This window comes from Pelophylax lessonae, assembly GCF_965119305.1.
Source record: "Pelophylax lessonae genome assembly, chromosome: 8".
Classification (NCBI taxonomy): domain Eukaryota; kingdom Metazoa; phylum Chordata; class Amphibia; order Anura; family Ranidae; genus Pelophylax; species Pelophylax lessonae.
Window position 1 is genome coordinate 61015662 of NC_138775.1, and position 15233 is coordinate 61030894.

At 45.3% G+C, this 15233-nt stretch overlaps 1 protein-coding gene across 4 annotated transcripts in view; it reads right to left on the minus strand.

The window, feature by feature from the left end:
• Positions 1 to 15233, minus strand: part of LOC309561572 (filamin-B-like) — a 359048-nt gene that overhangs the window by 23886 nt on the left and 319929 nt on the right. For all 4 annotated transcript variants that reach the window (XM_082265555.1, XM_082265554.1, XM_082265552.1 and 1 more), the window contains 2 exons: positions 14942 to 15079; positions 13477 to 13592 (listed from right to left, as the gene is read on the minus strand). In XM_082265555.1, the coding sequence (XP_082121681.1) occupies positions 13477 to 13592; positions 14942 to 15079 (254 nt within the window). The remainder of the gene's footprint in view (positions 1 to 13476; positions 13593 to 14941; positions 15080 to 15233) is intronic.

The window sequence follows — 15233 nt, forward strand, 5'->3', positions numbered from 1 at the left end:
CATAAACAGCATTGAGGTCGGGGTCAGTAGTTCAATATCAGTTTTTGCAGATGACACAAAATTTGGCAGGGCAATAACTGCACAGCATGAAGCAGATATCCTACAGGATGACCTGGACAAAATAACGGAGTGGGCAACGACTTGGCAAATGAGGTTTAACGTAGAGAAGTGTAAGGTTTTGCACTTGGGGACTAGAAACATAAAAGCACAATACACGTTAGGAGGGGAACCCTTGGGGGAATCAAAAATGGAGAAGGATCTGGGAGTCTTGGTTGATGATAGACTAGGCAACAGCATGCAATGTCAAGCGGCAGCTGCCAAAGCTAGCAGATTATTAGCATGCATAAAGAAAGGGATGTATTCCAGAGATAAGTCTATAATCCTTCCACTTTATAAAACTCTGGTCCGACCGCATCTGGAGTATTCTGTCCAGTTCTGGTCGCCAGTCCTCAGAAGGGATGTGTTGGAGCTGGAGAAAGTCCAGAGAAGGGCAACTAAACTAATTAGGGGATTGGAGGACCTTGATTATGAAGAGCGTCTGCAATCGCTTGATTTATTCTCCCTGGAGAAGAGACGCCTGAGGGGGGACATGATAGCAATTTTTAAATATCTCAATGGGGATCTCAGCTTAGAAAAAAAGCTGTTCAGTCGAAGGGATTGCATGAGGACTCGGGGGCATACAATGCGATTAGAGGAGAAGCGTTTTAACCTCAGGCAACGTGGAGGGTTCTTTACTGTTAGGGCTACAAGATTGTGGAATTCTCTACCACAAGAGGTGGTTTCTGCGGGTAGTATGGTGGCTTTCAAAAGACGATTGGACGTGCATCTCAAGGATCAGAACATTCAGGGGTATGTGAGATGATTACAGCCACACACACCTACACAGGTTGAACTGGATGGACTATTGTCTTTATTCAACCTCACCTACTATGTAACTATGTAACCTTATCCTTGTGAATCACCATAAGGTGAACGACAGGGTAACGCCGCCAGTTCCGACACCCTGCGCGCAGAGGTGATAGCCACCAAAAAAGGCCACCTTCTGGGGCAGCGCAAGCAGAGAAACCTCCCGAATATTTTCAAAGGGAACAAAACAAAATTTGACGCAGTGGTGGGTTTAAGCACAATATGGCCATATGGTGTGACTAAATCCCCTTTTCTACGTAATAAGAGCAGGTGTTTTTAAGTAGCCTTGCAAGATTTGATTGTATGGTTTTATTTTCAAAGGGAGGCTTCTGCAGAGCTGAAAGCACCACTAAGATCCCAGGGTGGCAAATGAGCCCGAACTGAAGGAATCAAATGTCGGACACCCTGAAGAAAAGTACGCACCAGGGAATGAGAGGCCAAAGGTTGTTGGAAAAAGAACACCAAAGCCGATACCTGGCTCTTGAAGGTACTTAAGGCCAATTTCTGTTCAACCCCCCGTTAAAGGCAGGTTAAGATCTGATCCACCGAGAAGGAGTGAGGATTAACCCCAAGAGATTTACACCACGAAATGTATGTCTTCCACGTACAATGGTAGATCTTCCTAGAAGTAGATTTCTTAGCTTTCAACAGCATAGGAATCACTGACTTAGACAAACCTCCATCCTTCAGCACCTGGCATTCAACAGCCAAGCAGCAAAGCCAGTGACTGTAAAACAGGATGGAAGATCAGTTCTTGGGACAGCCGAACCTCCCTGAGAGGAAGCCCCAAGGAGCATCAGGGACCAGCCATACACGATCGGCATACCAAGACCTGCATGGTCAGTCTGGACGGAATCCCTTCTGCTTTGATCCTGCACAGGGTTCTGGCAGAAATTTGAGAGGGCTGAAGCGAATCGGTCAGCCCAGATTAGAATGCCGGCTACTTATCGAGCTGCCAGGACACTACCTGTGCCCCCTTGGTGATTGCCACAGACCACGGCCGTGGCATTGTCCAAATTAATTCATACTGGACACCCCTGAAGACGAATTGGCCAATGATTTAGACAAAGGCTGATCACTCGGAGTTCCAGAACATTAATCTGCCAGAGTCAAGACCCCCTGAGCACATCTGTGCTGAGGATGCCTCTCCACCCGGACAGACTGACATCCGTGGTGACAACCGTCCAGTACAGGGGGAGAAGAGATTTTCCCTGTCGAAATGCCAGACAATGAAGCCACCTCTAGAGACCATGGATCCTTTTCCCATTTTACCAGAATTCCTTTAGCAGAGATCTTGTGTGGAACTGTGCAAACAGACCACCTTGAGGGTGGACACCATCAGGCCCAGCACCCGCTTGCAAGCCCGGAGGGATGACTGTCTGCTGAACACCAGAAGCTGAATTGCCCCCTGCAATGTCTAGAGTTTCAAGTTTTTTTTCTGCCCTACTCCTGTAGGGGACAGTATAATCCAATGGTTAAGAGGAATCAGGAGCTGTGTCCGTCAATGAACAAAAGAGAAGGTGCAAGATTTAGTTAGTGTTGAAGGGGGAATCCCTCCCACAGCCCTATTATATTTCTGCTGTTGTGGAGCCTTCCCTGCCAAAAGAACACAATGATTAGTTTTGCCGGTTTGTAGCCTGTGGCACTAATCCTTTGGGGAAAACCCAACAGTGCCCTGCTGAACCGGCTGAATTTCAATCCATGTATAGCTGGCTTTAAGTGATTCTACAGGCTCACTTATTTTTTAAATTAAAACATGTTATACTTACCTGCTCAGTGCAAAGGTTTTGCATAGAGCAGCCCCAATCCTCCTGTTTTTGGGTTCCTCGTTGGTGCTTCTCCACCTGCTGAGTATCCCAAACCAGCTGTTCACTATGGGGGCAGTTTTGTGTGCTCATGCCTGAGACGGCACTGCGGGTCCATAAGAGTGTAGCTCGGCCACACTCCCTCCTCACTGGCTGTGACTGACACCAGCTGCTGTGTCTGAGCCAATGAGGAGAGAGAGAGCGCTTCTGCTCTCCTGCACATCTCTGGATCAAGAACGGGCTCAGGTAAGTATTTAGGGATGGGGGGGGGGGGCTGCTTGCAGAAGGTTTTTACCTTAATGCATAGAATGCATTATGGTAAAAAAAAAAAAATGCAGAGTTTCCTATTTTTTTTTTTTTTTTACTGAGGAATTATCGGTGCTTGTTTTCACGCCTGTGTGCGCAGGCACATTGTAAATAATGGGCTACATTTTTGTTCAGTAAAAAAACAAAACATTGTACTGAGCTTTTTCAAGCTGCGGTGTGCAAGAGCCCTAAGAATAAGATTCTGTTCATGTTGGAGAAATTTCCTCTCATTACTTGTTTTGTCTTCAGGGCAGAGGGTGAACTAAAATCTCCCCAGCAGGATACAGGCAACACAAAAATAACTTGATAGGGGTTTAACAATACTGTACAAATGAGGCAGATACAGCTCTTTACTGCCCAGGTAGGTAGAGTCTTGGTAGCCATGTTGGCAGGCAGCACAGCCATTATCTTTACACTAAAGTGGATGTTCTTGCGCTTCCTATAGAAAATAATGGCCTGTCACTGAACAAATGAACACACACAAGCAGGCTGATATACTCTCTGTGGGAACAATGAATGCACATGTAATACTGAAGAGACCTAACCCCACTGTCCACTACCATGGTTACCATGATGCTGCCCGGACTGGGTAGCAAAGAGGTGTGCCAGCATCGGGACTCTGTTTTTATTTATCACTGTAATGAGAAGGGTTCACTGCACATATCATTTATAGGTGAATATCATTTAAACTCAACTTCAACCAAACGTATTTTTAGTGTAAAAAGGAAAGAGGTTCTTATGATTTTTATTTGCAGTTTGTGTCCCCCTTCCCTGTAGGCAGAGGGCTGATTAAGAGTCTCAGTGGGGACACAAACGCCAACAAAATATATATATACTTTTTTTACTACAATAGGGAATGGTTATTATTGCTGTGTTAATCTGTCCCAGGGACAACAGTTACCCCCGTATGTCTTCCACTGTCACAGAGACAGGAGGTGAGCTGACATATTCCCAATGGGAAACATACAATACATATTATTAACAGGATATCAATTCTAAATGTGGATCTCTTTTTGCACTGCACTCTCTTCGATATTCTGCCTGCAATGTCATCACATGAGGAATAGGGCAAGCAATACTTACTTAACTGCTGCCTGAGCTCCATCAAACACACTAGGGGTGAATAAATGAGCACAGGCTGTGCACTTTGCAAAGTAACTGTTCACTTAGCTGTGTGAATGAGCTGAAGTTCTGCTGATGTCTACCATCCAATCATATGCTCAGAAAAAAAATGAAAAGTTTTTTTACAAATCTCCTTGCACATGTTTGGGTATTCCAGGTTAACACTGCTTAATTTTATTTACTAAGTAAATAATAAATTGCAAAGTGAACATGCTTTATGCCTTCAGTAAAATAAACCCCAGTACCATGAAGACAATGCCTATAAATTAGTAGTCTGTACACTATTTTTCTTTTTTTTTCTAATGTGCACTCAGGGTCAACTTACACTTCCCATATGTTGGATTACCAGTTCCTTACCTCTGCATGTGTAGTGTTTTTTAGTGTTTTTAAATGTTGCAATTTAGCTGCAGTTTCTGGAAAATGCATCCCAAATTAAAGCAGTATTAAACCCAAAACCAAAAATGTAATTTCCTGACAGACTCCATGGCAGCACACGTATGGGTAGGCTCCGCCTCCTCTCCTACCCTATAGGACCCCACTCCCATAAATTTTTGCTCCAAGCCAGGAGCCGTGTTCCTTTTTTGTCCTCCTTCCGCAAGAGAAGTCTTACCTTATAGGATGCGTTTTCTTACATACCTGGTGGCGTGTGGCTTTCCTTGATGGTGCCTTTCTACCTTAGTCCAGCAATCTCAGTACTACTGGGTGGACCCGGGCAATTTGAAATGATGCCGGAAGATGCCATAAATCCTGAATGAGAGGTGGGCTGCATCGCTTGGCCAAACGTCCTTGCTACTAGCGGGAGGCCCTTATGCCCTGACGCACACGCTAGTCTCCGGTTGAGGAGCGTTCCAGGTCCTTTTGTCGGTATTGGTGGTAATGTATTGCTTACTTTATATTTTATATCGTTTTGCTTCCTGGTTAGTATGGCGGCTGGAGCGCTCCTGCGTTCCAGGCCGTCGCTCTCGGCTCCTCCCCCCACCTCCTGATTCCCAGTTGGGTGTTCATTGTGAGGCTTGGTTCCTAAGTGGTCTGCGCATGAGCGCACGACACTTCCAGTCCTCCATGACGCGGTGGCGTCGGGGGGGGCGTGGCTTTACGGCTCCCAGGAAATTTAAACAGCTGATGGAGCTGTCGTTCTTGGGATGTCTGTGGGCTTTTGCGGCGGCCTCCCCACGCTGTGTCTCTGCCTGTGTTTGGTAAGTCCTGTGCTGGGTCAGTCCTGTTTGAATGGGGGAGGGGAAAGGCGGCTATGGGAAGGTAAGATTGAGTTCTTACATCCTTCCTATTGCAGGTTATCTCGCTGTGATTTGCAATGGATGCCTCACCGCCCCCCGGTGGCCAGTCCCTGCGCAACAGGTGAGCTTTAGCTTTTAACTCTCGCTTGTCTGCCAGCTGGCTTACTGTAGCCTGAGCTTTTCTTTCCTTTGTTTTCAGCCCTTTTAGGTCTGACCAACGTCCTGCATCGGGATCAAAGGATAGATCACCTTCAGGCCATCACCATGCATCATCCAAATCCAGGCACCATAGATCCAGGTCTAGGTCTAGACGCCATGATGATTGTCCAAGCCGGTCTTCCCGCCATGCTGACCGCCCCGCACACAAATCTTGCTGGGGTTGTAGGGCTGTAGTCCCTGAGGATAGATCCTTGTGTGATGCCTGCTATTCTCGGTCAATCAAGGAAAAACAAGTCCCAGATCCACCAGTGGAAACCCTGGTCAGGCGGATCGTGCAAGAATCCTTAAGGGATTGGGATCCCAACCGGCTGTCTGGTCATACAACTGATACTCCAGTTCTCCCTCAGAGGGAAGACGTAGAGCCAGGCACTTCCCAGCCTAGTCGCTTCTCGGATTCCTCTGAAAGTGAGGATGACCTAGAAGAACAAAGTTCAGGCTTTGATTTTGCCATGATTTCTCCGCTAGTGAGAGCGGTAAAAGAGGCGTTAAAATGGGAAGAGCCAGCAGATTCCCCGGCAAAACAGAAAAAATACTTTAAACACCTCAAGAAAGAACGGGATCATTTCCCTTTTCTGAGTGAGCTGGGGGAAATCATTACAGACGAATGGCATGGAGTTGAAAGAAAAAATTCCTTATCGTCCAAATTTTCCAGGTTATATCCTTTTAAGACCGACAAAGTGAAGCATCTGGATTCTGCACCTACAATAGACGCAGCCTTGATGAGGCTAGTCAAACACGTTACCCTACCTTTGGAAGATTCCGTCTCATTTAAAGATGGTCTGGATAGACGAATTGATACGGATCTCAAAAAGATCTATCTGTTAGCTGGTATGACCTGCAAGCCAGCCCTAGCCCTTGCAGCCACATCCAAAGCTATGGAGGCTTGGGTAGATAACGTGGAGACCACACTGCAAGGTGTCTCAGAGGAAGCAGCCAGAAGCTCGGCTGTGTATGAACTAAGGTTGGCAACGGCCTTTTTGGGAGAGGCTTCCATTGATATCATTCGCCTGGTGGCGCGGGTCATGCTCTCTTCTGTCACGGCCAAACGTGCTTTATGGTTACGTCCCTGGCTGGCCGATCCTGCTTCCAAACAAGCCTGGTGCAGGATTCCGTTTGAGGGTGCGTCCCTTTTTGGCAACAAACTGGACAGTGCCATTACCCGTGCCACTGGTGGTAAATCAGGTTTCCTCCCTCAGGATCGCCGTTTGCTTGACCGCAGAAGATTTCAGCACAAACCAAGTTCGGATCGATCCAGAGAAGCTCGCTCTTACAGGCCTGGACGTGAGTTCAGAAAGAATTGGAAAAGATCTCAACCTACAGGTCAGAAGTTCAACAAGGGAACACCTTCTAGTGGTCAGGAGACCACAAAGTCTTTTTGATATCAGGCCTGCTCAAGCGTTGCGAGTAGGCGCTCGTCTACGTCAGTTTGCGCACGTTTGGGCAGCCTCGATTACAGACCAGTGGACTGTCAAGACCGTGTCTCATGGTCACGTTTGGTCTTTCGAAGAAACTCCAATTCTGCGGTTCATCCCTACGGCTCTACCTCGCGTGGAAGAAAAGAAGTCAATTCTTCTGTCATACGTAGATTCCCTGATCTCTCAAGGTGCTGTCATCCCAGTTCCGGCCGAAGAAAGGTTTCAAGGCCTTTATTCACCTCTATTCATGGTGCTAAAGAAAAACGGTTCTTGGAGGCCGGTCATAGACCTGACTCATCTGAACTCTTTCATAAAGAAAGAGAGGTTCAGGATGGAGACACTCTTCACTATCCGCCAAGTGGTGCAACCAGAAGATTGGATGATCTCCATAGATCTAAAAGATGCCTATTTCCATGTCCCAGTGGCAGCAGAACTACAAAAATTTCTTCGCTTTGCCGTGGGTCAAGTGCATCTCCAGTTTACCTGTCTCCCTTTCGGGCTTACCACCTCACCTCGAGTCTTTTCAAAGATCTTACTGGCTATTGTAGCTTTGATCAGATCGAAAGGGATCCGACTGTTTCACTACTTAGACGATCTGCTTCTTCTTTCTCAAGACCAAGCACAGATTCTGCAACACAGATCTCAGGTAATCTCCACCCTTCAAGAATTCGGGTGGCTCTTGAATCTGGAGAAAAGCCATCTGGATCCGACAAAATCCTTGATCTTCCTGGGGGCACTCTTCAACACCTCCAGAAGCACCATCTCTCTTCCAGTGGAGAAGATTCCGGTGATCCGCAGCAGAATACAACCGGCAATGTCAACCCCTTATCTTCGGGCATCACAGTGTCTGAAAATAATAGGGACCATGGTCTCCACGGCCCCCATGGTCAAGTGGGCACAGTGGAGGATGAGGCCCTTTCAAATCGGTTTCCTCCGCCAATGGAGCTCCGGGAATCCAGACACTCCTGTACGGATAACATCCTCTATGAGGGCGAGTCTGTCTTGGTGGCTACAACGGGAAAATCTCCTGAATTGTCATTCGATCGTTCCCGTTCCTTGGATCGTTGTGACATCGGATGCCAGCCAGACGGGCTGGGGTGCGCACTGCCTGTCAGAGGTGGCCCAGGGCAGGTGGGACTTTCCCACCCTCGGGTTGGTCTCAAATGTCCTGGAGCTTCGGGCAGCTTTTCGTGCCATCATGGCTTTCCGTCACTTGGTGAAAGGGTCCTCGGTCCTTCTACGGCTAGACAATACGACGGCAGTCGCATATATCAAGAGGCAAGGGGGCACCCGCAGTTCCTCCCTTCTGGAAGAAGTGAAACCGATCATGGCATGGGCCCAACGGAATCTTTCCAATCTATCAGCTGCTTATCTTCCAGGAGTCCAGAACGTTCAGGCAGATTTTCTGTCAAGAACCAATCTAGACAACAACGAATGGTCTCTTCATCCAGAAACCTTCAAGTGGGTCATCTCTCTGGGGATTCTTCCGGAGGTAGACCTGTTTGCCTCTCCAAACAATGCCAAACTGACGAAATTCTACTCGAGATGGCGTTACCCCCAAGCCTACGGGGTAGATGCTCTGACGGACCACTGGAAGTTCCACAAAGCATATGCTTTTCCCCCGGTCCCAGTGATATTCAAGTTCCTGCAGAGACTCAGGAGAGAGAGGGTAGAAGTCATAGCAATTCTTCCGCTTTGGCCAAGGAGGCCCTGGTTTCCTCTGCTGCTCCAACTGAGCTTTCGGGATCCTGTTCCCCTGCCATTCAGGTCGGACCTTCTATCTCATCTATGTTCAGTGCTGCATCCATGCCCAGCGCAGTTACATCTCATGGCATGGTCCTTGAGAGGGAAAGACTAAAAGCTCTTGGCTGTCCAAGTGCGGCAATGTCCAAAATGATGAGTGCCAGGAGACCGGGCACCAACAAAGTCTACGAGAGGATCTGGTCTAAGTTTGAGGATTACATGTCTAATGAGTCCGATTTCATCACTAATCCTAAGATCCATCACATTCTGGGGTTCCTCCAGACAGGCTTAGACCTATCTCTGGCTGTTGGCTCTCTCAGAGTACAGATCTCAGCAATCTCTGCCTTCACGGGGACCTCATGGGCAAAACATCCTCTGGTCCGGCAGTTTTTCAGAGGTGCGTCAAGAATGAGACCTCCCAGGAAACCCAGGTTCCCCAAATGGGACCTTCCACTAGTCCTTGAGTTTCTCTCAGCAACAGTTTTGGAACATGGAGATTCCTTCTTCCTTAAGAATCTGTCTATGAAGACGGCCTTTTTAGTAGCCATCACATCAGCTAAACGTGTCTCTGAAATTAGTGACCTGGGTTGCAAAGAACCTTTTCTGACATTTTTTCCTGATCGGGTTGTCCTGGTCCCTATGCTAGGGTCCAATCCGAAGGTAAATTCAGTTTTTCATGTCAACCAAGAGATTGTTTTACCTACATTCAAGTCTCAAGATGACCAGAGTACACATCCGTTGGATGTGGGCGAAGTCCTTCAAACATACTTGAAGTTCACGGCTTTCTTTCGCAAGTCAGACTATCTATTTGTTCTCTTTTATGGAAAGAACAGAGGCAAGAGGGCTTCTTCCAGAACAATTTCTAGCTGGATAGTTCAGACCATCCAGTGGGCATATAGAGCCAAGGGACTGGCTCCTCCGGAAGTGGTGACGGCTCATTCCACCAGAGGGATTTCTACGTCTTGGGCGGCTTCCCTTCATGTTGCACCAGATGTCATTTGCAGAGCGGCCTCATGGTCCTCAATTAACACTTTCATGTCACACTATTGTGTTGAACCTGCTTCTTTATCCTTAGTTGATTTTGGTTTAAAAATTTTGTCTGTTGACGGTGCAAATTAAACCTATTTCTGTTTGACCAGCAGTTGCCCACCCGGGTGTGTATGGCTAGTTATTTCCCATACGTGTGCTGCCATGGAGTCTGTCAGGAAAACGGAAAAATTATGTCAATACCTACCGTAATTTTCCTTTCCTGATAGAACTCCATGGCAGCAGGAGTTCCCTCCCATCTGCTGGAGTAGTCTATATATGGAACACGGCTCCTGGCTTGGAGCAAAAATTTATGGGAGTGGGGTCCTATAGGGTAGGAGAGGAGGCGGAGCCTACCCATACGTGTGCTGCCATGGAGTTCTATCAGGAAAGGAAAATTACGGTAAGTATTGATATAAATTTTCCGTTATATTGCAGCTTACCAATCATTAGATGTGGTGGCTGCATTAAGTTTAAATTTTCAGGCTTTTTATTCTCTGTATTAACCTGGTGATCTGGCCAGTAACACACCTCCAGTATTAGAGTGCCCCCACTCTGGATTAAGCAGAACAGGGGCGATAGGCAATCCCACCTTTCCACCAGGTTGCCAGGACTCCAGATTTCATCCCTTCCCAGACGCTATATCTTCAGGCTGATTGACTTTAAAGAAAAGGGTAGATGGAAAACCATCCAATCGATTCAATTCATGAAAGACCCTCCTTTCACTGGTACTAGTTTAGATATTTCTCCTCCATATAAAACCCAAGCAAACAGAGCCTCTGGTTCCATCAACCTTTGAATTACATTGTAAAGAGCCATCATCGCTCAGTCATAGTTTGTCGGCGACGTATGCCTTGCTCCTCTCTCCTCAAGAGAATTATGTGCCCCCCTAACCAGGGACATAATAGAATGACCTAAATCAAACACTCTCCACAGAACAGGATTATATTATTTTAGTCCATAAGTCTTCCATTTCTATTAGGCTGCAGGAATCCAGATCGTATAGGGTGCTGACAAAATGGCATGTTTTCAGAGGTACCCCTTAACTGTTGGTGATACAGAGATTCGCAAGGTATGCTTTTCACATTTTGGACATGCCCCAAGATCAAGCCTTTTTGGTCAGAGGTTTGTAAGTTGATCTTGGGTCTCAAAGGCTTAGCCTTAGTTAATCATCCTGTGTCTGCTACACGTCTGTGTGCTATCAGAAAAAAGATATTGTAAATCTTTAGTAACTTATCTTCCAAACGCTGCTAGGTCTTGTATTCCATCTAATTGGAAGTCTGAACATGCACCCTTGATTAGACAATGGATAAATGCAGTAAACGAAATATGGACCATGCAAGATCTCATAACCTCCTTATGAAAACAAGAGGAACATTTTTTGGAGATGAGGTTTTACTGGACTCCATTCCAATTTTCAACATTGTGTAAGGAATTGCTGTCTACTGAACCCTCCCAGGTGGGGGGACTTTCCCACCCTTCACCCTCCCTCTCCCCCCCCCCCCTCTTCTTTTTTTTGGATGTTCTTTGGGCATCTCGTATGTTACTGTTGCTTACTAAAAATAAAGAATAAAAAAAAAAAAGAAAAAAGCACAGGGGACATTTGGAAGGCAGCATTGTCAGTCTGGGGGGGAGGGGAGGGGAGTGCTCGCTATACTAGCAGATTTAGAACCACTAACAAGCAGTTACAGCAGTTTTGTTCCCATTTGGTTCTATAAATAAATAAAAGTTGATCATTGCAAGCACCTCTGCCAGTGGTAAATGGTTTATGTAAACCCTATGCTACATCTGCAGGACAGCTTGTTCTGTTGAAAAACAGAATTACTTGCCAGATCACCAGTTGTAAATAAAAGAAAGCAAGCCTAAAAAAGAAATTTAATGCAAAAACCACAACCTGCAACTTATTAAATGAAGTCACCTTCACCTGGTCTTCCTTCCTGGTTTGCGGGCTCTGGCTCTTGCCGAGTCTCGATGATTTCGCACCCGAATATGAATGCAAAACTCACCATTTGAGGCACAGGGCTCTAAAGGAACATCACAGGTAGGCCGCTCCTTTATGCGCCAGGGACGTCACCGGCTGCTTCTAAAGTAACTATTTCCTAAACAGTGCTTGTTTAGGAGATATTTACTGTACCTATAGGTAAGTCTCATTGTAGGCTTACCTATAGGTAAAAATCAACCAAGGGAGTTTACTCCCACTTTAAAAGCACAAATGGACATATTTCTGGAGGGTATGTTGGTGTTACCATATTCCAGCTAAATGCAAAAGAGGGCTGGAGCATTGTATAAAGATACAATACAGTGCACTTGTAAAACAGATTATGCTTTGTCCCCCTCTTTAGCAAATAACTGAACTGTGGAGGGAAAAAAGCTGCCAAAGGTCTTTAAATGAAACACAAGAAAAACATCAAAATGCAACTGTGACCAATTATGACCTTGTGAACAACTCTAAAATGCTACTTTTAGAAAATTAGCTTCTCTGAAAAGCAATGCGACTTCCTCCCTGCCTGTTTTAACCCCTTTGTTGCTGAACAAATGCACTGGGACCATGTGCATTGCAAGTGAATGTGGGGTGTTTGTGGCGCTTTTCTATTCGCTTGATTGGGTTGTGTTTGGTGAGGGTGTTTTTAATGCTTCAAGTATAAAACACCTCATCAGCAGTTCGGAATATTGTTGCCCAGCCTCTATTTGAGGTGACATTGTCTCCCACAGCAGAGATCGGGGATGTTATAATACAGCTGTGTGATTGCAGGAATGTTTTTGACATCTGCTGCATAATAGTGAGGTTTTAGTTCGGCCATCAAGTGTCTGGATATATCAGATTTGTCAATGTGTGTATTGCTAGATCTCCTAAGCCGGACATATACTGTTTGAATTTTGTCTGGTTCCTGATGAACTGGCCAAACATTGCTTTTCAGGGGGGAATTATTGGCCCCCTTCCACCTGACATCCTTTAATTAAAAAAAAAAAATTTTAGAAGCTGGGCAGAAAAATGTTGTCTGAACAGTGGCAGTTCAGGTATTCCGACAGTCAGTGGTGGCAACTGACAGAATAAAATAGCCTGGCAGTGAGGATTCGCACTATATGGTCAGCACTGCAGATCAGAACAACTGAGGCTTGGCCATAGGTGGGGCATCTAGATATCTGCTAATCATAAACTAAAGTAGGGAAACTACCTCCTCAATTAAGAACTTACCAAATGATAATAAATCCCAAGAGATTAAAGTCTCTCTAAAACATATCTTTTACAAGATGATAATGAGGGTCAACCAATGAGTTCACAAACAGGTTTTCTTAAAAGGATCCTAGTCAATCTGTATATAATTTCAGATAATATTAACCTCTAAAGGCACAATATACTATTCTACCTAAAGTGGAGTCCAGCCAAAACCTCACCTTCTACCCTCCCCCCCCCCCCGATTGAATTTGGACTGAACCGGGAAAGCCTCGAAGCTCTGTTAAATTATTACTGTCTGTGTTCACATTGGGAAAAGTACAATTCCTGTCCTTGTCACAGTGGTTACGGTGTTTAGGGTTATGTTGGACTTAAACCAAGTGTGCTTCTCTGTAGGGATTTGAGAAAAATTAAACTGGTTTCCCGTTTGAAGTAAAGCTTGTCTGGATTTAGTATAAAATAGTAAACAAGGATTTAATGGGTCACCGGTTGACAGACAGAAGGGATGTTTCCTTGTGCCTCACCTGAAGACTAGAGACAGTGAGCCTTCGAGCGTCATCAGATGTAGCGATGATGGGAACCAGGAATGGACTCTGAGGGATGTGTTCATCATTGAACTTGATGACCACTTCATAGTCACCTGGAAAAAAAAAAAAAAAAAAAAACAGTTACAAAGCCAAATAAGCAAAAGTGATGGAATGCATTAAAGTAATTGTAAAATCAATTTTTTTTTCCCATAAAAATAACAAACGTGTTATACTTACCTGCTCTGTTGCAGTTGTTTTGCACAGAGCAGCCCAGCTACTCCTCTTCTCAGGTCCCTCTTCTGTTATCCTGGGCCCTGCCTCCTGTTCAGTGCCCCCACAGCAAGTAGCTTGCTATGGGGGCACTAGAGCCAAGTCACAGCTCCCTGTGTCCATTCAGACACGGAGCCCTGACCTGGCCCGTCCCCCTCTACTTGATTGGCTAGCTGACTTGGATAGATGGCCGCCAATGGTGCCGCTGTGTTTCAGCCAACAAGGAGGGAGAATCTTGGGCGGCTGATACATTCGTGGACATCGCTGGACAGAGAGGGACCTCGGGTAAGTGTTAGGGGGGCTGCTGCACATATAAGGCTTTTTATCTTAATGCATAGAATGCATTAAGATAAAGAACCTTCTGACTTTACAACTCCTATTACACCGAAAATAATGAACATACAGACATTTCTATTTTTCCCTTTTGGATAGAGTGATGCGGGATTACAATCACTGCTAGGTTTTTAATACTGCATGTTCTATTGAAAATATTCTCCTTCTCTATGTGTCCTGGTGACCACTGCCATTTAGGACTGAAGGTTAATGGAAAATCCCAAATTTTTGGATGTTAGCAGAACAGGTATAGAGGAGAAGTCTTACAATAAGTACACTTGTTCCAAGATGGGACTTTTTTACTTTGGAGATATTTCTCCTTTCTTTCGGTCTACTGGACAGAAAGTGAAGGGAAATCTCCATAATCATACTGACAGGGTTTTTAACCATTCTCTGCTTCAGGCTTTAGACACAAACTAACTACAACGTTGTGAACAACCATTGCAAGCAAATACCTTCAACCAGGGAAAGATCAGACATGTCCAACTGATTGGAAAACATCTGCTGGTGAAAACAATTGATTCTGAGTTCTGAAAAGTTAATTTTTGGACTCACGTAGTACCTATAATGCTTTGATCCTTTACTTTATTTGGGGTGCTGTCACGCTGTTTATGGCCAGCCTTACAGAGCAAAATCTCAATAGTCATAGCATAATACCCCATAGCAGGAGGTGAAACAAGTGAACCCTGAATCTCCCCTCATGAGCATTGAGAACGCAGAATTCTTCTACAGTTCTCAGTGAAGAGATAAGGAATCCTAAGACTATAGCTTACGGTCCCATTTTAAAAATGGCTAAACTTTCCCATTCTAAAAATGAAATTTAAAAAATTGTATATGACATTATTTAGCCAGTACGCACCAGGTTCTTGTACAACATAGGACACGCCAGAAGATCCATCTTTACGATCTTCAAATGAAATCTCTGCCTTGCTGGGCCCCTCCACTGCAATAGACAGACCACCAGCTCCTGCTTCCCGTGTCCATATACTGAATTCAGCTGTAGAAGAAAAAAAAAAAGCAACATGCCATTATACATCAAATATTTCTATTGACCTGTCTGCTCTAGATTTACTTTGTTTAAAAAAAAAAAAAGAACGAAAGAAGAAACATAAGTGTTATACCTAAGATAACTTGTATGCTACCTTCATGTT